This window comes from Pan troglodytes, chromosome 2 (assembly GCF_028858775.2).
Source record: "Pan troglodytes isolate AG18354 chromosome 2, NHGRI_mPanTro3-v2.0_pri, whole genome shotgun sequence".
Classification (NCBI taxonomy): domain Eukaryota; kingdom Metazoa; phylum Chordata; class Mammalia; order Primates; family Hominidae; genus Pan; species Pan troglodytes.
In genome coordinates this window covers 160,505,218-160,532,033 of record NC_086015.1, presented here as the reverse complement: position 1 = coordinate 160,532,033, position 26,816 = coordinate 160,505,218, and the positions used below count along the sequence as shown (strand labels likewise).

Sequence of the window (26,816 nt, the reverse complement as noted above, 5' to 3'; positions counted from 1 at the left end):
TTTTGTGTCTCTATCTCCTTCAGTTCTGCTCTGATCTTAGTTATTTCTTGCCTTCTGCTAGCTTTTGAATGTATTTGCTCTTGCTTCTCTAGTTCTTTTAATTGTGATGTTAGGGTGTCAATTTTAGATCTTTCCTGCTTTCTCTTGTGGGCATTTCGTGCTGTAAATTTCCCTCTGCACACTGCTTTAAATGTGTCCCAGAGATCCTGGTATGTCATGTCTTTGTTCTCATTGGTTTCAAAGAACATCTTTATTTCTGCCTTCATTTCGTTGTGTACCCAGTAGTCATTCAGGAGCAGGTTGTTCAGTTTCCATGTAGTTGAGTGGTTTTTAGTGAGTTTCATAATCCTGAGTTCCAGTTTGATTGCACTGTGGTCTGAGAGACAGTTTGTTATAATTTCTGTTCTTTTACATTTGCTGAGGAGTGCTTTACTTCCAACTATGTGGTCAATTTTGGAATAAGTGTGATGTGGTTCTGAGAAGAATGTATATTCTGTTGGATTTGGGGTGGAGAGTTCTGTAGATGTCTATTACGTCCGCTTGGTGCAGAGCTGAGTTCAATTCTTGGATATCCTTGTTAACTTTCTGTCTCGTTTATCTGTCTAATGTTTACAGTGGAGTGTTAAAGTGTCCCATTATTATTGTGTGGGAGTCTAAGTCTCTTTGTAGGTCACTCAGGACTTGCTTTATGAACCCGAGTGCTCCTGTATTGGATGCATGTATATTTAGGATAGTTAGCTCTTCTTGTTGAATTGATCCCTTTAGCATTATGTAATGGCCTCCTTTGTCTCTTTTGATCTTTGTTGGTTTAAAGTCTGTTTTATCAGAGACTAGGATTGCAACCCCTGCATTTTTTTGTTTTCCATTTGCTTGGTAGATCTTCCTCCATCCCTTTATTTTGAGCCTATCTGTGTCTCTGCACATGAGATGGGCTTCCTGAATACAGCACACTGATGGGTCTTGACTCTTTATCCAATTTGCCAGTCTGTGTCTTTTAATTGGAACATTTAGCCCATTTACATTTAAGGTTAGTATTGTTATGTGTGAATTTGATCCTGTCATTATGATGTTAGCTGGTTATTTTGCTCGTTAGTTGATGCAGTTTCTTCCTAGCCTCGATGGTCTTTACAATTTGGCATGTTTTTGCAGTGGCTGGTAGCAGTTGTTTGTTTCCAGGTTTAGTGCTTCCTTCAGGAGCTCTTGTAGGGCAGGCCTGGTGGTGACAAAATCTCTCAGCATTTGCTTGTCTGTAAAGGATTTTATTTCTCCTTCACTTATGAAGCTTAGTTTGGATGGATATGAAATTCTGGGTTGAAAATTCTTTTCTTTAAGAATGTTGAATATTGGCCCCCACTCTCTTCTGGCTTGTAGAGTTTCTGCCAAGAGATCAGCTGTTAGTCTGATGGGCTTCCCTTTGTGGGTAACCCGACCTTTCTCTCTGGCTGCCCTTAACATTTTTTCCTTCATTTCAACTTTGGTGAATCTGACAATTATGTGTCTTGGAGTTGCTCTTCTCGAGGAGTATCTTTGTCACGTTCTCTGTATTTCCTGAATTTGAATGTTGGCCTGCCTTGTTAGGTTGGGGAAGTTCTCCTGGATAATATCCTGAAGAGTGTTTTCCAACTTGGTTCCATTCTCCCCGTCACTTTCAGGTACACCAACCAGACCAGTAGATTTGGTCTTTTCACATAGTCCCATATTTCTTGGAGGCTTTTTTTGTTTCTTTTTACCCTTTTTTCTCTAAACTTCTCTTGTCGCTTCGTTTCATTGATTTGATCTTCAATCACTGATACCCTTTCTTCCAGTTGATTGAATCGGCTACTGAAGCTTGTGCATTCGTCATATAGTTCTCATGCCATGGTTTTCAGCTCCATCAAGTCATTTAAGGACTTCTCTACACTGGTTATTCTAGTTGGCCCTTTGTCTAATCTTTTTTCAAGGTTTTTAGCTTCTTTGCTATGGGTTTGAGCTTCCTCCTTTAGCTCGGAGAAGTTTGATCATCTGAAGCCTTCTTCTCTCACCTCGTCAAAGTCATTCTCCATCCAGCTTTGTTCCATTGCTGGTGAGGAGCTGTGTTCCTTTGGAGGGGGAGAGGCTCTCTGATTTTTAGAATTTTCAGCTTTTCTGCTCTGTTTTTTTCCCCATCTTTGTGGTTTTATCTACCTTTTGTCTTTGATGATGGTGACGTACAGACGGGGTTTTGGTGTGGATGTCCTTTCTTTTTGTTAGTTTTCCTTCTAACAGTCAGGACTCTCAGCTGCAGGTCTGTTGGAGTTTGCTGGAGGTCCACCCCAGACCCTGTTTGTCTGGGTATCAGCAGCAGAGGCTGCAGAACAATGAATATTGCTGAACAGCAAATGTTGCTGCCTGAATGTTCCTCTGGAAGCTTCGTCTTAGAGGGGTACCCGGCCGTGTGAGCTGTCAGTCTGCCCCTACTGGGGGGTGCCTCCCAGTTAGGCTACTTGGGGGTCAGGGATCCACTTGAGGAGGCAGTCTGACCGTTCTCAGATCTCAAACTCCGTGCTGGGAGAACCACTACTCTCTTCAAAGCTGTCAGACAGGGACATTTAAGTTTGCAGAAGTTTCTGCTCCCTTTTGTTCAGCTATGCCCTGCCTCCAGAGGTGGAGTCTACAGAGGCAGGTAGGCCTTCTTGAGCTGCAGTGGGCTCCACCCAGTTTGAGCTTCCTGGCTGCTTTGTTTACCTACTCAAGCCTCATCAATGGCAGGCCATTGATTCCCCCAGCCTCACTGCTGCCTTGCAGTTTGATCTCAGACTGCTGTGCTAGCAATGAGCGAGGCTCCATGGGCATGGGACCCTCTGAGCCATGTGTGGGATATAATCTCCTGGTGTGCCGTTTGCTAAGAGCGTTGGAAAAGTGCAGTATTAGGGTGGGCATGACCCGATTTTCCAGATGCCGTCTGTCACAGCTTCCCTTGCCTAGGAAAGGGAATTCCCTGACCCCTTGCACTTCCCGGGTGAGGTGATGACTCACCCTGCTTTGGCTCACACTCAGTGGGCTGCACCCACTGTCCTGCATCCACTGTCTGACAAGCCCGAGTGAGATGAACCTGGTACCTCAGTTGGAAATGCAGAAATCACCCGTCTTCTGCGTCGCTCACGCTGGGAGCTGTAGACTGGAGCTGTTCCTATTTGGCCATCTTGGATATGATTTCGACCTTACTGACTTTCGAAGGAAAAAGAATCTTTTTCTGGTTTTAGTCATACTGCTTTCCTTCCATCTCAGATGTAATAACAAATTAAATATAAATAAAAATATCTTGACACGGAATCAGCTGGTTGTGGGCAAGTTTCATGCAGAAAGATGTGAGCAGTACACTCGACTCTTTCACTTTAGGTAAGGCTGGCTTGGAATACCACAACCATAAAACAGTGAAGGGGTTTAGGCACAATCAGTGAGTCAAGGGGTCTAAGAAGAATTCCCCTTCTCTTTTTCAATATAAATTCTACAACCTCGCCACCCGACCTTCTTGAGCAGAAGCCTGAAATAATTTATATTAGCAGTGCATTCCTTTGTGTTCCCACCCTCTATCACTTTCCTCCAGACACAAGGGTCTGATGTTCTCCAGACAGATGAGGATTTAGAGACACGGGAGAGTACAAAGGGAAGTGTGAGGTTGAGGTGTCCCCAGTGAATGGGTCAATATCATAAGAGCAGTGGAGCCCTCAGCTACCTTTGCCCTACTTGTCCAGTGCAGGGCCCAGTGCTTGGCAACAACAGCACAGGGTGAGGAACAGGATTGCCACCTTTGGTGGATGGCTGACCAGGGCACAGAAATCCATGCAGCAACAAATCTGGCCAGGGCCAACCCCTGCAGCCAGCAGAGGCCTTCCCATGTCATAAGTCACTGCTTTCACAGATAAATGACCTTTGCAGAATATTTCCTTGTCCCCTAAAATGCTAGACAAGCAGAAGCCCAGGGCACTAGAACAATCTTCTCAGGCCGTGGGGGTCTCAGGTCCAGGTGGGACAGAAACAGCCCTTGGAGCCTGAATTTGAGATGCCTTGTTTGGTTTTCCAATAACCTCCACTTTTAGGAGTCTGGCTTAAATAACCCAGTTATCTCACATACCTCATGGGATACCTACTCAGAGTGTGCAGAGGGTGGGTTGGAGTCCCAGGGCCAGAACGAGAGTGGAGAACCCTAACCACAATAACTGAGAATAGAAGCAGTCAGCACCAAGGTTCTGAGTCAATATCCTTGCAATATCACTGTAGGCTCTGAACCTTCTTGATGCCTAGTGTCTGGCACAGCACTAGGCACAAAGCAAGTGCTCAACACAGTGCAGTGCAGTTCAGTGAATTCACAAATGAATCAACAAATGAGGAGCAAGGGACAAGTCTGCCCAGCACCTGACTTAATAGAGATGTCCATACCATCAATGTGCAGTCTTGAGCTTGTGACTGAATCACAATCTTTCTGTGGACTTTAATATTGCATGTGACTTTTTACTTATAGTTAGGGTGACAACCCTTATTAGGAAAAGTTAATTGTCTTATGATGCAATATAAAAGTTTGAAAACCCACAGAGACTGCCACAAATAAATGATATCTGAATCTCAGCATTGAAAAATAAACAGAATAGTTAAGATGTTAACCATTTGCTGGGAGTACATGCATGGTATTTTCAAACATTTGATACATTGAAGAAAACATAGAATTAGTGAAAATTGATTTCCAAGATGCTTCACTTTTTAATCATGATGGGGAAAATTTAGGTTTGAAAAATGTGGAATAGTTTAGAAGTACAATTTAAAGATCTAAGCTAGCAATATTCAATGTTTTAAATAAATTAGCTTATTACAGTTATTCATAAAGGTAGAGAAGTGCAGGAGTCAGTCCATCAGGAGGGGTGGTTTGGAACGTGGACTCCAGTAGACAAGGCCTTGGTTTACAGATTTAACCTTTGAATCTATAATAATGGCTAATTCGTTGCATATTTGAGGATTAAATGAGGGAAGCATCCAAAAAAATATGACTTTCTTCTAAAAGCTCTTAGTACATTTACTCCTAAATTGAATCAGCATTCACATTATAGGAACTATTTATCATAGACATTAATTGCACATTCATTTTTATCTGTAGAAAAATATCAGGAGGAAGGATGATACATAACTTGTCCCCACTGCTTTCACCTCCAGCCCACCCGTATCTAGGAAAGCCCTGGTTGAGGAATGGACCTGGTAAAGACCTCCCCAGAACATAACTATTCTGGGGAGGTGCTATTTCATATTATTCTTCAAACCAGAGTGGTAACTGAAGAAAAAATAATTAACTGCCAATTTTTCTATATCCAATGATCTTCAGACACAATTCTTATTTTCTGAGTATTTTACACCTCTGAGGCTATCACCTAAAATCTTTTTATGTATAAAATAAACTTAGTTGATCATTTTATCCCTCAGAAGGCTAGCCCACTGCAATAATAACTTGGTGACAGTTGAAAGGTTAATTGAATCTATTATAACAGCACAGCTCAATTCTAATCCATTTCCTGGTGGAAAAAAATTCTAGTGAAGGTATTTTTCCCCGATTATAAAAGTATAATATTCCCTGTAAAATATTGGAAAATAGGAAAAAAACTAAAGAAAGTCATCCTTAATCTTATCATTTTACCACTTTTAGAAATGATATGTATTTCCTTCCAGAATTTTTTTCGGTGTTGGAAAATATTTTGACCTTATGGAGCAAGATTATTTTTTCAAAGATGCTTCACTTTTTAATCATGATGGTGAAACTTTAGGTTTGAAAAATGTGCAATAGTTTAGAAGTACAGTTTAAAGATCTAAGCTAGCTATGTTCAATTATAGCTGCCTTTGCTACAAAATTTTATCAGGATAACCTTTTAAATTAAATATTTTTGTTGAAACACTGGAAACAACAGTCATGTTAACTAACATTTTCTTAATTTAATATGTAAAGAAATGCCAGATTTCTCTTTATAAGTAACATTTATCGCACTGCTATATTTGATATCTACATTAATACCTTTATTTAAAAGGATATTCTTTTGCCATTTCTTGGTAAAATATATTTCTTTATATATAAATACATAAATTTATATACATATATAAATATATAAAATGCCTATGGCATTTCCTTTGACACTAAAACTAAGCGTAATAATTCCAAAAATTTTAGCATTTTTCAAACAAGTTTAAAATACAGAAAAATGTTTATATTATGTCTTACAATATTATTCACTGTTAATCAAATTACGTTCTAGAGCAGAGGCTGGCAAACTTCCCATATAAAAGTCCAAGTAGTAAATATTTTTGGACAGTTTGTGTGGTCTCTGTTGAAGCTACTCAATTCTGCCATTGTAGTAGGAAAACAACTATAGATAATTCATAAATGGATGGCTATGACTGTGTTCCAATAAAACTTTGTTTAAACAAGCAAGCAGTGAGTCAGACTTTGCCCATGGACAGTAGTTTATCAACCCTTGCTCTAGATTATATTTTTCCACATTCACCTGGAGTTTTGTGTTAGATGGAGTGTAGGGGTTTCTGATCCTCCATGCGGGACTTCTGGTAAACATAGCTGATTGAACATGTTTATCTCTACTAGCAATAAAACCCCACTTAAATGATAATAAAGGAAATAAAAGGTATACGCTTAGGGGAATGGAGAAGAAGACAGCAGACAGAGATGAATCAACACAATGTTGGGCAGAGTGAAGCAGATGCAAGAGTGTTCACTGACCTAGCGGTAAGCAGTGCCCAGGTAATACCATTGTGGTCCAAGAGAGGTGCCATATAGGAAGCATTTTATCCAATTCTGCTGAGGTCTTCTAAGCATCATTGGAGGGGCAGCAAATGGTTCCTCAGTAATGCTAGGTTATAATCTGATGCAGTCACTGTCTGAGTTGGCACCCTTAGCTCATCTGTAAAACTCAAAGTAATTGGTTTTGGGGGAAAGGGGCCCTAACTCTAACTGTAAATATATTGGTATTCAGAGGACTTAGACAAGAATAGTGCCAACAATAACTAGCAGTTTAACATTCACTGCTTTTACTTCTATTAAGCTATTCTGAAACCCTTTCCCTCTAGCCTGCTTTCTAAGACCCAAAGGAAATATTCACAGTATTTTCAGTCACTCTTAGTACTCATTGATGAGGAGCTATCATGTAAGGAAGGAGTAGAAAATGAGAAGACAAGAAATGCCAGAAGGAGGATTCTACGATGCTGATTTGCATGTCAGGGTCTCGGTCCAGGAAGGAAACAGCAGGCAGAGGGAGGCTGGTAGCCATGGTGCCTAGTGGGCTATGTAGTGACTCACTCCACCGCCCTGCTTGAGTCCAGCAAACAAAGGCAGTGTGTTAGGAAATGGTGCGCTTGACTGTAACAGATGCAAACTTCAAGGGTCACTGGAGTCACATATAAGAGGCTTCACTAACTTGGAGCCAATAACTCCCATCTTTTTCCCAGCAGAATATTTGGAGAATTGATGAGAAAAAAAAAGTACGCATAGTTGACTGATTTCTTTTTTGTAGAGATGGACACTTTTTGTACTCTATTCTTTCTTCTGTCCCACACTAGACACTATTTATATTCAGATCCTATATGCTGTATTCAAAAGGGAAAACATTTGGTCTTCTTGGGTTTTTACTACCACTATTCCATGATTGTCTTTCCTTTGATTTGACTACCTTTCTTCATAATAAATCTTCCTGTCTTCTCCCTCTCTTTGTTGTTCTCCTTTCCTGTCTCAGTTTTCTGTATTTGCATTTCCTTATCCCATGCACATTCCTTTCCTTCTTGTGGGGAGTTGTTTTTTGTTCTTTGTTTTTGAGATAGGGCCTCCTTGTTGCCCAGGCTGGAGTGCAGTGATGCAAACACGGCTCACTGAAGCCCCAACCCTCAGGCTCAAGCCATCCTCCCACCGCAGCCCCCAAAGTAGCTGGAACTACAGGCACAGGCCACTACACCCAGCATTTTTTTTTTCATAGAGATGTGGTCCTACTATGTTGCCCAGTGGTCTACTGTATTTGAGAATGTCAAAGAAAAAAACACCTCCCAATTTCCCAGTGCCAACACACTTTGGGCTTTTTGACAGCAGCTTTTTGGAGATAATTTCATTGACTCTGAGCATTATAATATTGATGAAGGTGATAGATAATTTTAAAAAGGTGAACAAATTATTTTATTTAATCCTGGTGACAAGTCTGTAGTGTAGTTAGCACTGTCCTCATTTTATGAATGAGAAAATAGAAAGGCGAATAACCTGTCCAAGGTAATATGGCCAGTAGAAGGCAGAATCAGGACTTGGCCCTGGCTCTATGATCTTGCCACTGCTTCTTTATCCCACACTGCCTTCTCGGACATGCCATTCTCATCCCCACCTCCATGCCTTTACCCAAACTGTTGCTCCTCTAGGTGCCTGCTATTTTATTTATCTAGGCCTAGCATTCATCAAGGCTAGCCTATTTCTTACTTTCTACACCCCCATGATTCCCAGTACTTCTCATTTGGCACTTGATCATGGATTGCTCTTTTTAAATATTCATATACTTCCGACATCTCTTTTTTAAGCTGTAAAACTCTGAATCTTTTTATAGTTTTAACACTCAGCCCAATGTCTCATCCTTGGTAAGTCCTCAGAGTATTTGTTAATGATGGTGATGCTGGTAGACATTTCCCCAGTGCAGGATAACAAATGAAATCAACCTTCCTCAAGCTTAATGGCTGTTCATGTTGTTACAGCAGCTGCATCAATGACAAGTAATCTGTAACATTTTTCAGAACTTGTACTCTAAGAGTACAATTAGCCACATGAAAATGCCTTCCTCAGAGGCTTCCAGTCTTACCTGTAGCCTGAAGAACTGAATTTCCTTAAGACTAGAATTATTTTCTAAAATTGGCTTTCAAATTCATGGTATATCCCGAGAATTGGCTGCACAAAATTAGCTGCTTTCTATTCAGTAACACCTCACTTAGCAGCAGTGACTGAAATAAAATGCCCCCTAACTTTCTCATGTCAGCCACATGATCATGAAGTCAACAGGGAATAGACGGTTGGCATCTTAGGAAAGTCAGGCTTAGTTAGTAGTTGCTAAAGGCCACTTCTAACAGGAGCGTCAATGAGTTTGATACACACTATGTGGAGTTGATATACACTATGTGGAAGTCCTATATACCCTGCACCAACATATCGGACATAATAAACCTCCTGGTAAATACATATAACTCTCCCATGAGTGTTCTTCTGATGCCTGATGGTGGCCAGCCCAGAAGGTCTTAGTTCAGAACTGCCAACCAGAGAGAGCAATGCAATGGGTGACTCACATATATATGATCTTAGGCTTATCCTTCCTTCCTCTGGGGAAAAAAAAATGTAAACGGACCCATTTTAGTGGAGTTTATTAATAGAATTTCCTAAAATTTTCTGTGCCCTATATCTGGTTACTGTTATGCATTTTGCAGAGTTGCAAAGTAATTGGTAGCACATGGAATGGTACCTGCAGGGGATCACAGCTTGCCTGCCTTATTTGCCTCTGTACAACTTTTGATAAATCTGTGCTTGGAAGAGCCAAGTGTTTATTTCTACCATATGGGCTTCCACTGACTCAGTGTGACCACAAAGTGGCTCTGTATTGTTGCCAGAAATCAACTACATTAGTGTCATGCAAATATATAGAGAGGTATGTGTGTGTATTTGATTTAAAATTCATGTAAATTCCAAAATTACTTTCATGTCTAGAAACTGTGCTAACTCCTCTGAAAATACCCCAGATTCCTTTCTGATCATGTTGACATTGACTACTTTGTATTCTTAATGTTTGGACATCTAACTTGTATTTGGCAACCATCAAGAGTACCTGGTAGGAAAAAGTTGAGGTCTTCCGAGTGAACTTCCCCTGGCGGATTTTGTGATTGGATAAGCGCTGCAAAACATTCCTCATCCCAGAACTGAGTGACACTCATCACTTATTGGAAGGTGCATTCTTCCTAGGGGATACCAAAAATTCACTGGAGAACTAAAAGTATCAATATAGTCATTTAAAGATAAGTTCAATTTTCAGTTAGTTTCATAATTTATATTTTTCATTATTCCTACTTTGGGAAGTATTATTGGCCAAATTCCTGGAAATATCAGAAACAACATTGAAATCAATCCAAAAATATGAACAGCATTGCCACAATAACACTTTTCTGCAATTGTAAGCAGTCAGCCACCCAATCAGAAATGATCCTGATTTGAGTATTGTTTGTAAGTGCTGCTCCTCATCTGTGTGTACAATCAGGTGACTGGAAAAGTGATGGCAAATGTCACTCTTCAGATTCACCTCCTTCATAATTAATATGACAGTTTTATTTTTAAGTTTGGACATTGTAAGAATAAGGAAATAATTATTTTAAAATATATGACCATTCCTTACAAGTTGAACACAGAATTGCCATGCCACCCAACAATTCCACTCTTAGGAATATACTCCCAAGAATTGAAAACAAGTGTTCAAACCAAAACATGTACTTGAATGTTCATAGCTGCACTATTCACAATGACCAAAAGGTAGAAACAACTCAATTGTCCATGAATGAATGAGGAGGCAAATGAAATGTAGTATATTCATATGATGGAATGTTATTTAGCCATGCAAAAAAAATGAAATACTGATGCATGCTACAACATGGATGAACCTTGAAAACATCATAATAAGTGAAAGAAGCCAGACACAGAAGGCCACTCATTATATGATTCCATTTATATAAAATATCCAGAATAGGCAAATCTATAGAGACAAAATGCAGATTTTTGGTTGCCAAGAGCTAGGAGGAGGGGAAATGAAGAATAATTGCTTAACGGATGTGGGGGTTCCATTTAGGGTGATGGAAAAGTTCTAGAACTAGATAGTGGTGATAGATGTACAACATCATGAATGTACTTACTGCCACTGAACTGTACACTTTAAAATGGTCAAAATGGTAAATTTTATGTTACATGTATTTTACTGCAATAAGAATTTGTTTTAAATATATGACTACATATTCTGTGATAAACTCCATACTTAATATGCAGCATATCCTCCACAAATAAACACATACAATTAGTGTAATTATGGAATGGTCTGGGTTAACCCTTCTATGCCAGCAGTAGCTGCAAGCACCATGTACTGGGCAGTATTTTAAATGTTTTATTTGACCCTGTAAGGTACATATTACTATTCCCAAATTGTGAAAGTGGAAACTGAAATATAGAAAACAAAATTTGCTTAAGATCACATAGCTGGCAGACCTGAGATAGACCTGAGATTTGAGCCCAGGTTGTGTAGCAGCATGGTGTGTCCTATTAGCCCCTGTACTGTGGGCTGAGCTGACCTTGTCCTGCGATAATAAAGCTTATGTACAATGGAAGTGTGCTCTCAGCTCTCAGAACAATGTTGATAAAGTTTCAGACCTTAAAGAACAGACCATTGTTATTCAAATCTGCAAGTACAACCATATTTCTATTTATCTTATTATTTATTTGCCTGATTATCATTGAACATACACATACCATGAAAGAGCTGCAAGAAGTGTAATTCTCTCTCAGTGCAAATTTACTGTGCTATGCTAGGCTATTGCCCTGGCCAGAGGTGTCCTGCGGTCCTCTGCAGTCATCTTCTGTTGGAAGAAGAGTTAAATCCAATTTCTCAAATATATCCCCCTCTCCCTGTCTTTCATTCCTGGGGCTAGATTTAGTAAGTGAAGTGAGGTTTGGTTGAATCGTAAAGCAGAGTCTTGGCCACAAGGCATGCATGGGGCTGAAAGAAGTAAAGAATATCACAGGCATACGCAATGGGGGTAAGAAGTGTTGTATGAGAAGAGACTAACTAGAATAGAATGTCAGTCTCCCCCAAGGATCACCATACCACCTCAAATCACACTGTCCTAGGAGTGTGGCTCACTTGCATTGGATAAACAGAGCTTCTGTATTGCCGAACTCCAGACGGTACCACTTACACTGTGGCCTGTGGGAATAATGTCCCTCCTGGACTCATGTGGTGGAAAGCCTGTGTGGCTGTTAGCAATGGCCCTGCAGATGAGCCCCAGCATCCTATCTGAAGGGATGAAATTTTCAGGGCAGCAAGAGCTCCAGGACAGATGCAGTTCTTGGCTGCAAGTCATGTTTCATCCATCCAGCAAGATCCATTCAGGTGAACACAGGATATCCATGCACAGGGCCAATCTCTGGATAGGAGGGCACTAGCAGCAGCTAGGTAGGATTCAGAGGTGTCTTCTATTCCAACAAAAGGATGGGGTGGGTCCCACCAGGATAGAAGAATGAGGACCCATAGCTTACTGTTTATGTATCTCCATCTTTGTTTATTCCCAACCCAGACTATTTTCAGCCTGTTAACATAGTGGCCTCGGAACCTCAGTTAACCACCAGGCCTGCCTCCCTTGGTTCTGGATGTGGCTGGGGCAAAACCTGCCATGGGAAGGAGATTGCTGCTCTTGATAGGTGTCGAGGGCTGGCATAAGCAAGACAAGGCTCCATGATCCCTACAGCTGGAGCACGTGGTCTTTTTAGGCTCCTTACTGAAACTTAGTGCTTGAGCTACCCCTTGCCTTTTTGCCATCTAGAAAGACCCTTCATTGTTTATCCCATTTGCTGCCACTTCTATCAACCCAGAAGTCCAGTCCAGGACTCAATAATAATGAAGTGTTTTATGATAGAGTTTTTTCATACAGAACAATCCCAGTTACTATGTGGCTGCTCAGATGGTTGCGTGTTCATGAATGTGGAAGGCCCTCTCCTGGGGGCAACAGCTCAACAGCTTTCTGCTAAGAAATTTCCTTTGAGCAATAAGCTATCATACAGTGCAGATGGGTTTTAAGTATTTCAACTATTTTCAAGCAGGCCCTGGGTCATAAATGCCTTCATCTTGACTTTCTAATTTCCAGATTCCCTTTCACAAGAGAGGGCTCTCAGTGAAGCAGAAAAATTGACTATAGAGGTCTTGCTAATCTCAAAACACTTTATTTAATTTCAAAGTGAAGTTGTTATGATGTAAAGAATAGGGAAAATTGAACTGTGAGCTTCTTTATGCTTTTAAGAGTTTGGGATCTAAAGACTTGAAAGAAAAGAAGAGCTTTCTGAGTTGATTCCATTGCAATCCTGTCTATTAAAAGAGAGACCACTACTCAAAGTCCATTCCAGCTCTGGGACATAAGATTTTGAACTGACACCTAACATCAGAATTCCTCCACAAGGCAAATTTCTGAGATTCTAGAGGTTCTGGGGACAATAAGACACTCCTACAGCCTCTGTTGAATTAATGTTGCCTTCTCATCCCGAAGTTCATGCTACCCTGTGGACCACTGGGAAATAGTCAGTTGAGGCAGAGGTAATTCAACTCTATTAAACTTTTACTTTAGTTTTTCGATGGATCTTTCTGTTTCCTTCAATAGGACAAAATATGTAACCAGCTGTTTCCAATTTACTGCTAGAAGGTTGAGTTTCTGGAAGCTGAATAACATTACTAGTCATTATTTTATGACTTTTCATCTGAGCAGCAGTAAGAAAGTGAAAGTAAAACTAATTAATCAGAAATAGTAAAAAAAAAAGGCAACTCTGTTTAATATTAATTATGATGATTGATGTCATCATCATTGGATTTTAGGTCACATAAAAATGAAATAAGTTATACATGAAGACAACTTGAAAGAAGCAATAAATGAAACTAAGATTTCAAAGATATATTGACCTCTATCATGTAAAGCATGAATTTATAGAAAAATAATTTTATGATTATGACATTTGCTTTTACTGTAGATGTTCTGGTTTCCATGGCTAACCTGACAGAGGCAATTTATTTCCTTGAGTTGTTCTTCGATTCCTGTTGCCTTCAGTTCAGGTGGTTCCCACTGGAAAACAGTAATATCTTGAGCTGGGATTTGATAGGTCAATCACTTGGGCTTCTCTCAAGAGAGGTTTGGGCATGGATGGGAATGTGCCACATAACTCATTCAGTTATACAATAAAGATAAAAACTGCAATAAATACCAAAAGCAAGTTATCAACAAGTCTCTACATACAGAATAAATGAAAGTGATATATAATTTATAAGATTTAAATCATTAAAAATAAATGGGTATAAATTAAATCCCTCTTTGACTTAAAAGGGGGGACTAATAATTGCTGCTTCATCTAAGCATAACCTATGTAAGCTGCAGAGTATAACGGGCACTAGAGTCAAACAGTCTAGATTTGTCTGGACTGCCAGTTGCTAGCCATGTGACCTTAGATAAATTACTTGACATCTTTGAGCCTCAGATTCTTCCACAAAACTGGAAGTATCTACTTCATTGGCATGAGTATTAAATGGCAATACACACATAAAACTCTTAGAACATTGCCCAGTACTTAAAAACTAATCAATTAATGTTAGCTTTTTTTATCTTCCTGCCACGAAGCTTTGAATAGAGCAAAATATCAAGCCTTTCCTGAGCTTCCTGGTGGCATTCCTGCAACATTTCTGTGCTTCTGAGCCTCAAAACGACATGTACATCAAAAGTCCCACTTGCACATATCTTAACAGTCCTAGGACTTTGGAGACGCTCAGAGAGCAAGTGATGGTTTCATGCATTGTTATGAGGTTTTCTTTCTTGCTGGACCTTCTACTTGTGCCCTGTCCCCAGAGAAATTTATTCTCATTGTATAGAATGGGATTTTGGCTTACACATCATTATTAGCTGTGTAGTAAGTTCATTTTAAAATAAGCAATTAGGTGAACATTTCAGGACACTGAGCAACCTAGATGCCAAGGGTCATTATGCAGTCTCTTTCCTCTAATTAAAACAGCATTACAGCAACATTCAAACATTTCCACCTGGCCTAGGGATCCTTTTTTTTTCTTTTTCCATATACAATAGTAGCAGTAACAGTGATCATGATAATGAACATTATTAAACACATGCTCTGTGCCAAGCACATGTCTGTCTGAGAGCCTCACATGAATTAACTCTTTATGCTCACATAACTAACTCATTCGACTTTGTCCAGCACTTTCCTAGTGACAGCACTGGAAGACTTGCATTTCAGGAGCCACTCTAATCTCAGGCAAATCGGGATGGCCGGTCACCCTAAACAACACTTAGAAATAGGAGCTCTTATTAGTGTTCCCAATTGAGCCACAGAGAGGTTATGTAACTTGCCCAAAGACACACAGCTGGTAAATAGGAAAGTCTCGCTCCAGAATCTGTGTTCCTAACCACCACCTTGGAGAAGAATTGAACTTTGGATAAGGGATCAGAGAAGTTGGCTTTAGAGTGGCTTCTGAGAGGAAGGGCTCTTTGTTCCCTCTCTCAGGGCAGAAACATTGCTTGTGAGAGCATCCAAGGCTCTTCAACACCTGATTTGAATAGGTTAATGGGCAAGTCGTACTCTGTTCTTTAATAGTAACATAAAGCAGCAAGCAGGCACAAGTTTTTAACAGTTTTCATATAAGAAATTTGCAAGTCTATATGCACCAAGGGACACTACATACCACTGTGTGTTATTTGATTTCACCCTCACATGCAAACCCTCAACGTCCTCCTACAGCTCACTCCCCATCCTCTACCCTTTGCTGTGTGACTCTTATAAGTGTTTCTAAAGTTCCCTGATTCTTTAAGACAAGATTTCTTTCTCCACCTGAGTCGTCTTCTTCACTGTATCATAGTTTTATTCTCCATGATTACTTTTTCACTTATTGTAATATTATAAAATTTATTTTATATTACAACTTAGATTTGCAGAGAAAAAGTGCCATCATTATGTCTAGAGCTGATCAAGAGCAACCAACCACTGGGTAGTGAGGAAGAAAATTAAGAGTCCCTGCCTAAAGTTAATCCCAACTGCTCATTTGAATGGTACTTTAGGAGACAATCTTTCCTTTGGATAAAAATGTTCTTTCTCTCATCTCTCCTATGCTTATCTCCCTAAGGTGGCATCTGGGGGCATTAGGAAGTGGCTCCTGCTCCCTTGTGGTGGTGGAAAGCATTAATGTCCCTGGATAGGGGTGTGGTGTGTCTTCTTGCCTGAAGGATAATGGTTTTTTTTCACTCTACACATGGGCCGGTCCAGGGGTCTCCCTTGCCAATCTGACCTCATCTCAGTGCCCACTGGTGTGAGATGCCCCCCTTGAGTCCTGGCTTGGACAATTCTCTCTGCAGTCTACTGTGCAGAGCCACGCCATACTCCTTGCCTCACTATGGTGAATTCTCTGAAATGCTGACCAGCAAGATCCTCAGCTGCTACTGGCTCCACTCTACTCCATAACAGAGGAAAGAGTGACCATGAAAGCTGAACCTCAGAGATTCCTTTCTGTCTGGCTTCAGGAGCTGTGCTTTTAATTAAGTTGGCTACCCTGTGTTGGTGCTGAGGGCCACCTGGGAGTGAATCTTCAGCGGTGACCATTGCCCATGGTGTTACCATAATGTATCTAATATACTTCTCCTTCTCCAGGCCAAAGCCCAAATGTGAGGGAAGTCAGGACCCACTTCTGATGGCTTTACACTTCTCTGTCTCTCTCCTTCTCTCCATAATTTTCCTTGCCAGAACTAAAACCTGTTCTCTTTTACTTGTTCCATTCTATATTCTCCTACCTAACAACCATAGAACTGACCAAGCTGTCACCCTCTTCATACTACAGGTCCTACAATGTATATCCTCCATGTTCAGGAATGATAGGCTAAAGGGAGGTAAGGAAATTTAGAAAATCCCTTCTTGAGACAAAAGCCTCACTTGCAAGGCTATTATCTTGCTGCATAACCCAATTTTGGCAGTTAAAAAAATTAATTCCATTTTACTTTTTTGGTACTCCTATAACTGTTGAATATCTACTCTATCACCATTCCCACCATCACTCGACAGCCAGATAGGTGGAGGCTTAACTGGATTCAGGCAAAGGCTATGTACTCAGAAGGCAAAAAAGAAAAACATATTTAAAATCATAAATATTAGCCCTGTTACATGGTAATTAGTGAGACATCATTTAAATTGTTTGCTTAAATCCCAGGATACAAAAGTAGTGCTCAAAAATCACTTGCATTCCTATACACCAACAACAGGCAAGCCAAGAGCCAAATCATGAATGGACTCCCATTCACAATTGCCACAAAAAGAATAAAATACCTAGGAATACAGCTAGCAAGGGAAGTGAAGGACCTCTTCAAGGAGAACTACAAACTGCTGCTCAAAGAAATCAGAGAGGACACAAAGAAATGGAAAAACATTCCATGGTCATGGATAGGAAAAATCAATATCATGAAAATGGCCATATTGTCCAAAATAATTTATAGATTCAATGCTATTCCCATTAAACTACCATTGACATTCTTCACAGAATTAGAAAAAACTATTTTAAAATTCACCTGGAACCAAAGAAGAGCCTGAATAGCCAAGACAATTCTAAGTAAAACGAATAAAGCTGGAGGCACCCAATTTCAAACTATACTACAAGGCTACAGTAACCCAAACAGCATGGTACTTGTACAAGAACAGACATACAGACCAACAGAACAGAATAAAGAACCCAGAAATAAGACCGCACACCTATAACCATCTGGTCTTTGACAAACCTGACAAAAATAAGCAATGGGGAAAGGATTCCCTATTCAATAAATGGTGCTGGGAGAACTGGCTGGCCATATGACGAAAATTGAAACTGGACCCCTTCCTTACACCTTATACAAAAATCAACTCAAGATGGATTAAAGACTTAAATGAAAAACCCAAAACTATCAAAACCCCAGAAGAAAATCTAGGCAGGACCATTCAGGACATAGGCACAGGCAAAGATTTCATGGCAAAGATGCAAAAAGCAATTGCAACAAAAGCAAAAATTGACAAATGAGATCTAATTAAACTAAAGAGCTTCTGCACAGTAAAAGAAACTATCATCACAGTGAACAGATGATCTACAAAATGGGAGAAAATTTTTGCAATCTATCCATCTGACAAAGACCTAATATTCAGCCTCTACAAAGAACTTAAACAAATTTACAAGAAAAAAAAAACAAACAACTCCATTAAAAAGTGGGCAAAGGACATGAGCAGCCACTTCTCAAAAGAAGACATACATGCAGCCAACAAACATGAAAAGAAGCTCAATGTCACTGATCATTAGAGAAGTGCACATCAAAACCGCAGTTAGATACCATCTCACACAAGTCAGAATGGCTATTATTAGAAAGTCAATAAAACAACAGATCCTGATGAGGTTGTGGAGAAAAGGGAATGCTTTTACACTGTTGGTGGGAGTGTAAATTAATTCACCCATTGTGGAAGACAGTGTGGCAATTCCTCAAAGACCTAGAGGCAGAAATACCATATGACCCAACAAACCCATTACTGGGTATATGCCCAAAGGAATACAAATAATTCTATTAAAAATATACATGCACGTGTATGTTCATTGCAGCGCTATTCACAATAGCAAAGACAGAATCAACCTAAATGCCTATCAATGACAGACTAGACAAAGAAAATTTGGTACATATACACCATGGAACACTATGTGGCCATAAAAAAAAAAAAAAAACAAGATCATGTCTTTTGCAGGGACAAGGATGGAGCTGGAGGCCATTACCCTCAGCAAACTAATGCAGGAACAGGAAACCAAACACCACATGTTCTCACGTATAAAAAGGAGCTGAATTATGAGAACACATAGAGGGAAGCAACACATACTGAGGCCTGTTGGAGGGTGGGGAGGAGGAGAGAGAGCATCAGGAAGAATAGTTAGTGGATGCTGGGCTTAATACTTAGGTGATGGGATGACCTCTGTAGCAAACCACCATGCCACATGTAACAAATCTGCACATCCTGCACATGTACCCCTGAACTTAAAAATATGGGCACGGTGGTTCATGCCTGTAATCCCAGAACTTTGGGAGGCTGAGGTGGGCGGATCACCTGAGGTCAGGAGTTCAAGACCAGCCTGGCCAACATGGTGAAACCCCATCTCTACTAAAACTACAAAAAAATTAGCCAGGCATGGTGGCACATGCCTGTAATCCCAGCTACTCAGGGAGTGCTGAGACAGGAGAATCCTTGAACCTGGGAGGTGGAGGTTGCAGTGAGCTCAGATTGCACCACTGTACTCCAGCCTGGGCAACAGAGTGAGATTCTGTCTCAAAAAATACAGATAAATAAATTGCCTGCTTTAACAAATAGCACTTTTTCATTGTATATTTTTAAATTATGTAAGTAATACATAAATATAAACTGATAAGGAGAGAATTAAAATAATACAGAAGTATATGAAGTAAAATGTGCATGCTCCTCACCCCACTCCCACTTCTCAATATGAAAGTAATCACTGTCGATGGTTGATCTATAACTTTACAGACCTTTTCTTATGCTTTTATATATGTTTTCACATAACCATACAAAATTTTTATTTTTTTCCTCAAAATCAGGGTCAAAGCATAGGTCTTTGTACACCTATGGCTTGTATATTTCTGAATATATAATTACCAAATTTGTGTTATTAAAGCAATCACTTGCAAAAGAATTGTTTTATTCTCTGGATAAGTCAAAACAAAAGCATCCAACATACCCATTTGACAACTGGCTGGATTTTTGCCACAATGGGGAAATGAGCATAGTACTTTTGCTCTGGGTAGGGACGTCCCACACATATGCATGTGATATAGCCAGGGGCCCACCAGCTGCTGTAAAGGGAACACATATTTCTCAACTAATACTGTTGTAAATAGAACTTAGTAAACACCAGACAAGTCCTCTTTTCCATTACCTACGTGTCCTAGATTCTCAACAAATGAGAGATTTGGCAGTTTTTCCTTCAGTGCAGGTCAGTTCAACAACTCACACTTCTGAACACCTTCTACAGAACCGAGCTCTGAAAACATCAAATGATTAAAGCAGTGTCCACTCATGAATAATTATTTGATGTAATTTCAAACAGTTATTTCAAATTCATTATTATTTTTGAGAATCTAATTTTGTTTTTACCTTAAAATATCTTTTCTTCTATTTACTCCATCAAAGTTATGAAATAATTGCTGTTCTATTCAAAACTTCTAAACTTTAACTTGGAGGTGAGGAGGAATAGAGTTTTAGTCTAAAATACTAATATATTTTACAAATCACATGGAATCAAAGTTTTACAAGTGGTCCACACTGGCTTGTGATGCCTTCTTCCATTTTCTTCAGTCAAAAGCAATGGTATTTTAAAGTAATGAGTTTGTTCTGCACTTTTTCCCCAAATTGGAACTTATGGTTGACTTCAAAAACATGCTTTATTTTACCTACTTTTGGAAAGCTCTCATCAGACAAATTACCAGTTCCATTTTCTTCTACTTTTTTTTCCTGTCCAATTTAGGACGTTCATACAATTAAATGACAGTATTATTTATTCATTGCGTCAATGTTTTGAATTTTTTGTCTTTGAAATACAATAAAGAAGAATTAAATGGAAAATGAAGGAAATTGCTTCAAGGGTTCCTGTCACGCTAGTGTCAAGTAGGCAGAGGAAAACTCCTCCTGTTGTCATCTAGCCTGTCGTGAGTGCCAAGTGCAAGCCCTCATAGCCCTGAGCAAATGTCCAGCCCTGCTCTGGACAGCCCTCACAGACACATTTCTTCACAGGCCTCTGTAGGCCATTAGTAAATTGTAGAATTTCAGAGATAAAAATTTCATTTCTAATACGAAATTTCCTCAAAAAATCTAAACATAGAATTACCATATGATCCAACAATGCCACTTCTTTGTATATACCAAAAAGAATTTAAATCAGAGCCTCAAAGAGATATTTCCATACTCATGTTCATAGTAGCATTATTCACAGTAGCCAAAAGGTATGAACAGCCCAAATGTCCATCAACAGAAAAATGAGTAAACAAACCATGGCATATACATACAATGGAAAATAATTCAGCTTTAATAAAGAAATGAAATTCTGACCCATGCTACCATGTGTATGAACATTGAAGATATTATGCTAAGTGAAATAAGCCAGAACAAAAGAACAACTATTATATGATTCTACTTGTATGAGGTACCTAGAGTAGTCAAATTCATAAAGACAGAAAATAGAGTGGCTGGTTGCCAGGGGCTCAGGGGAGAGGGAGATGGGGAGTTACGGTTTAATGGGTATAGGGTTTCAACTAGGAAGGATGGAAGAGTTCTGGAGATGGTGGTGATGTTTGCACAACAATGTGAATGTATTTAATGCCAGTGAATTGTGCACCTAAAAATGGTTTAAATTTTAAACCATATTATCCATAAAGTGGTAAATTATATAAAACGTAAAACATAAATTATATGTTTTATATAATTTACCACAATAAAAAATCATTACCCTCATGGAGCTCACAATCTAGGAGAGAAAGTTAATAAACAAATTAAAATGTAAAAATCGTTTAAGTAGATGAGCTTTTTTTGTTTGTTTGTTTGTTTCATTCTGGATCAGCTTTTGGTCTGCTCCCACTTTAAAGATAAGAAACTCAAGGACAGAGAGGAAAAGAAACACAATCTACCCATAAAACTCTGTCCGAATCCTCAGCCAATGCTCTTCCTATTGAATTATACTTCTTTTTGAGGTACTTCTATTACCTCTGTTTTATCTGAGCCATTCACTCATGTACTAGAAAGAGAATAGGCTCTGGCATCTGGGTTCAAATTTCAGCTCAGCTGCTTCCTGGAAGTTTGATCTTGAGATTTCCTCTTCAGTAAGATGGAGATAACAAAGCCTGCTTCATAAAGATGAAATGTAATTGGTTACACTTACATCTGGGTACAAAGTAAGGAGTCAGTGAAAATTAGTTCCTTTCCTAAATCTCTCAAAATGGCTTCTCTGAGTTTGTTGTTTATTTATAAGCTATGTTCAGTGTGTAAATACTTATAGTCTGGCAGTTTCAGCAAACATATTCATGTGTTTGAGCTTTTATAAATCATTGTAGAAATACAGTTTCTACAATGCTCAGTTGAACACCCTGGGAAATAAGCCAGATACATTTATCTGACCTTTATTTCACTGGGAGGGAAATTTCAAAGGATAAGTTTTGTAAAGAATTCAAAATGAGACCTAATTTATTCTTTTTTTCCAAAACATAAAGCCAATTCTTTGATATTTCTACTAGCTATTAAAAAATCAAAGCCATATTCCATTTTTAATCTTAAGACACTTATCTCTAAACCAAAATATATATATATATATATATATATATATATATATATATATATATATATATATAATGGCATAGGTTATGAGTGGCCACCTGAGAAATAGGTTATAAGTGTCTAGTCTCCCAAGAAGAACGATGTGTTTCTCAGATACTGTCTGGTGAATGCCTTGCAGGAATAAAGGCATATAAATGGCATCGTGGAGGAGGAGTGGCAGAAGAAACAAAGAATTCCAAAATGATTCTTAAAGATTTTGACTCAAAAAGAAGACCAAATATTCTTGTATTTTTGTATCATGTCTTTAAATTTATTTATCTGTGTAATATATTTGGTATTTTAACACATAACACATTATATTGTATAATTACTTATGTTCATGTTAACTTTAGTCTTTATAAAGACCAAACCAAATCCTTTGATTATTAGAAAAAGAAGCCACATTCCAATAAAAATAAAGAAACTACTCTCAGATTTGGTTGAATATGGAAAGCATTCTATATTTAAGACAGCATGACTTCTCTCTTCAACATTTAGTCTAGAAAAATGAATAATCCTTTTGGCATCAATTATACAATTATATAAGTAATATTTCAATGACTGAGATAAACTAAACATACTATCTGGAATTACCTTAAACATTTATGTTTATGTGATTGCTTTCAGGGTTCTCTACACCTAAAGTGCTTGTTTCTCTCACACTTTAAGTTCAAAATCTTGATCATTTTTCAAAGTATACCTCAAATATCTCCTTCTCCATGAAGCCTCCCCTTGTTCCCCAGTCAGAATGAGTTGCTTATTTCTCTGAACAGTCATTATTATGTGTCCCTCCATTACCTCATAAACTTAAAACAACTTATAACCATTGTTATAAGTTCAGATGTTTCTCCCATTTGGCTGCAAGCTTCTTAAGAGCAGGACCATCATCATGGCCCCTATTGCTCTCAACACATATCTGACACTCATCCATTCATTCATTCATCCAACAACAATTTATTGCATTCCTGCTGTTTGATACTATGGAATAAACAGGAGGGAAATACAGGAAAAATTAACAACTAAGTCTTAATGTCATGGGGAGAATTTTGCAAGCCAAGAAAGCTCTGAAAAAAATAAGGATAAAAATATTGGTACAGACCAGATGTACTGAGAGCATTCACAGAAGCCTTATATCACAGAACTGATGTATTTTTATAGCCAGTGTATATGCTTCTAAGTTAAGAATCTCTCTCTTATACTACTTTGACCATTTTGTGTGATCTGAGACTCCTGTGGGTTGTGTATAAAAAGCTGGTAGGCTCAGAGTGAGTGAAATAAATCTAATCAATGTTTATTTTCAAAAGAAAACATGAATTGGCAGTAAAAATTTAGAGGGAGGAAAAAGACAGAAACTATTTTTTCATGATAAAGGCCTAAAGTCCAACTTACAACTCTCAAGCTAACTACATGAATTCTTGGAAAAGAACTTGTTTCCTTTTGAAACTTTCCATTAAAACAAAACATATTGCTATCTCAATATATATGTTACACTTAGATTTATTTCAAATACCATTTTTTGTATGTGCTCTTGAGATAATAGGTTTCCTATTTCTTTACCATAAATTAAATTAAATTTTTCCGAGCATATGTGCCAACTTAAAAAAAGTATATCATTGTCAAACAATTTCTGGTAGGGCAATTTTAAGTTGATATTATGCTCCATTCTATTCTCCCAGGTCTTTCTCAGTGCCAGACCTCCTGGTCTTGTCCACTGAGGCTTCAAGCACTCTTTACATCTCATGATTCATTCGCCCACAGAATACAGATATGATTTCTGATTTTATACAAGAATACTGTATGTTCAACTTAAATCTTTTTAATTTCCTGAAACAATTACCTTCACAAAAACTAGTCCTCTTCTGTACCAATGTTTCAGAATCACAGAAAGCTATTAATTATTAACATTTCTGTATATATCTCTAACTTGCCCTGTCACATTATTGTTTGGTTTCCAAGACCTTCTCCTCTAATCTCTCATTGGCCGCTCTAAGATTTTTCAAACTTTTCCTGAAAGCCTGTCACTTCCTTCATACCTGACCTCTGATACAGCACAGATAAGTCTTCCTCCCCCATTCTCTAGAGAATTCAACAACACTCTGTCTTAGGTGGGGACTGACTCTGTCGCCCGTACTAGGATCCTTATCAGCTTTTATTATTTTGTTTGTTTGCTTTTAGAGACGTGGTCTCACTATATTGCCCAAGATGGCCTTGAACTCCTGGGCTCAGGGATTCTCCCACTTCTGCCTCCCAAGTAGCTAGTATTAACAGGTGTGTGCCACTGTGCCTGGCTTTTCTCATCGACTTTCAACAAACTCTAGTCCATTTCCATTTTAAGAGTAGGGCATATTGGATCACTGAATCTATTAATTTTCTTTCTTTCTTTCTTTCCTTTTCTTTCATTCATTCTTTCTTTCTCTGTCTTTCTTTCTTTCTTTTTTGTTTTGTTTTGTTTTGTTTTTTTGGGACGGAGTATTTCTCTGTTGCCCAGGCTAGAGTGCAGTGGCATGATCTCACCTCACTGCAGACTCCACCTCCTGGGCTCAAGCCCACCTCCTGCTCCGCCCCCCAAGTAGCTGGGTCTACAGGCAGATGCCACCATGCCCAGCTAATTTTTGTATTTTTTGTAGAGAAGGGGTTTCACTATGTTGTCCGGGCTGGTTTCAAACCCCTGAGATGAGGCAATCCGCCCACCTTGGCTTCTCAAAGAGCTGGGATTACAGGCATAAGCCACCATGCCTGGCCTCTATTAATTTTCAAAACATTTCACTTAAAATGTCAGATTAATTCTGAAACAAAAAATACCCCATTAACTATCAGTATGACTCTACAGATTAAAAAAATCCCCAGTATAGTAGCGCCTAAAACATTCCAACATGGTATCAGCTCTGCTGAGTTCCAATCCTGGCTCTGCCACAGATTGAGCAGGCTTGAGCCATTTTTTCTGGATCTCTGAGCATAATTCATCATTCATCTCTCCAGACATTAGTCATCTATTAATATTTATCTCATGTGCCAAGGTTATAAGAGGGAACAACACAGTCACAGTGGTTCACTAGACTGGCTTTCTAATGTGCTGTTACCTCATCTTTATAACAGAAATAATACCCATCTTGTAGGGTAAAATTAAATGAAGTCAAACACATAACACATGTGGAAGTCAATTAATGATAATGTTTATTATCCAGTACTTAACACAGTGCCTAGCACATAGAATCTCAACCCATATTTGCTTCATTCATTCATTTATTCATTATTCCTTTCTCTACACATGGTGCCTCACCACCTCTACACCACTCACCCACTACTTCCTTGTCCCTAAAGGATAATCTCATTAAGACTCCCAGCTGAAATCCTTCAAGGCGAGATGACCTTTTCAAACCCAACCAGTACAGTTCACAGGAAGCTACACCTCAGCCAGAGTTATTTTGGAAGCTATCTCTGAGGCCCCTGCACAACCAAGAGAACAGCATCCATGGTTCATGGCAAGTCATTTACTACCCAGAAAATGCCTGGGTTTTCTTAATCCATTTGTTTATTTTTCCCAGGTTATCACTTCAAGGTATCCCATCAGATGAAAATGATACAGTATCTCCCATTTTATTGGTGAGAGGGTTTTCCCCCCATGGGAGTTGCTGAAAGAGTCTTCAAACATTGTTAATTAAAACAATAATAATAATAATTTAAAATCTTTATTTAAATCTACGTTCCATGAAATGGATCCCCTCTCAAATATATAGTTGTTTGTAGTTATTAGCTCACAGTTTGAAAACTGAAGGATATTTTATAAAGGCATTTGTGTGTTGAAGTATCAATATAAAGTGTAACTCTGGAAAGACCATAATGTTTAACGCTATATGTATTTGTTTCTAGACACTGTGAGAAGTTGTGTAGCAAAGTTGTTCTTCACCTGCTCCCTGAAGGGTCATTACTGCCTATACAGTAAGTCCAGTTTTATTCTCATCAGCCAAGAACCTCAGCCATGGATCCAGATCATGTTTCTATTTCAGCAGGTTTGTATAATTTGTGTTCATCAGGCTCTTTAATGAGCTTCTGGGATATGGGCTTATAATCATTTTTATTGAATTATTCTTTGGCCAGAGTTGATATGTAGATAACAGCAATACATACATATTTCATTAATAATTTTAACCTCGGTTTTTTATATTTTAGGATAGTTTCCTTATAAAAGAAGGAATTATTAATCAGTTAGCCAAACATATTAATGTCTTAAATATCCTTAGCTTTAAAAAAGAAGAATGAAAGGGAAAATATCTTTGGTTAAACAACAGCAAAAACAGCGTATTTGGGAGAATAGCTTCCCTTATGTAGTTCTAGCCTTGATTTGTCTAGAGTCTTCCAATCTCCAGTTAATGTTAGTGTCAGTATATCCTTTTTGACATTGTTAAGATACTGGAATGTCTCTTTTTTCTATAGAATATATGTACATAGGTGAAATTATGTAAAGAGCAACTTACAACTTGAGAATGAAGAATTTGATGCATAGATGTTAGCATCAAAAGAGATTCTTATTTGAAAATAGTTATCTCGGATGCACTAAACTTTCACATAAAATTTGAATGTAGATTATAAAATGTTAGTAATAGAAGGAATCTTAGGAATCATTTTTACAGATAAGAAA

The 26,816-nt window shown here is 38.6% G+C and overlaps 1 protein-coding gene across 7 annotated transcripts in view; it reads left to right on the top strand.

The window, feature by feature from the left end:
• The window catches only part of VEPH1 (ventricular zone expressed PH domain containing 1), a 246,924-nt gene that overhangs the window by 160,332 nt on the left and 59,776 nt on the right, over positions 1-26,816 (top strand). For all 7 annotated transcript variants that reach the window (XM_054681217.2, XM_054681216.2, XM_001152941.6 and 4 more), the window contains one exon: positions 26,048-26,187. In XM_054681217.2, coding sequence (XP_054537192.1) covers positions 26,048-26,187 — 140 coding nt within the window. The remainder of the gene's footprint in view (positions 1-26,047; positions 26,188-26,816) is intronic.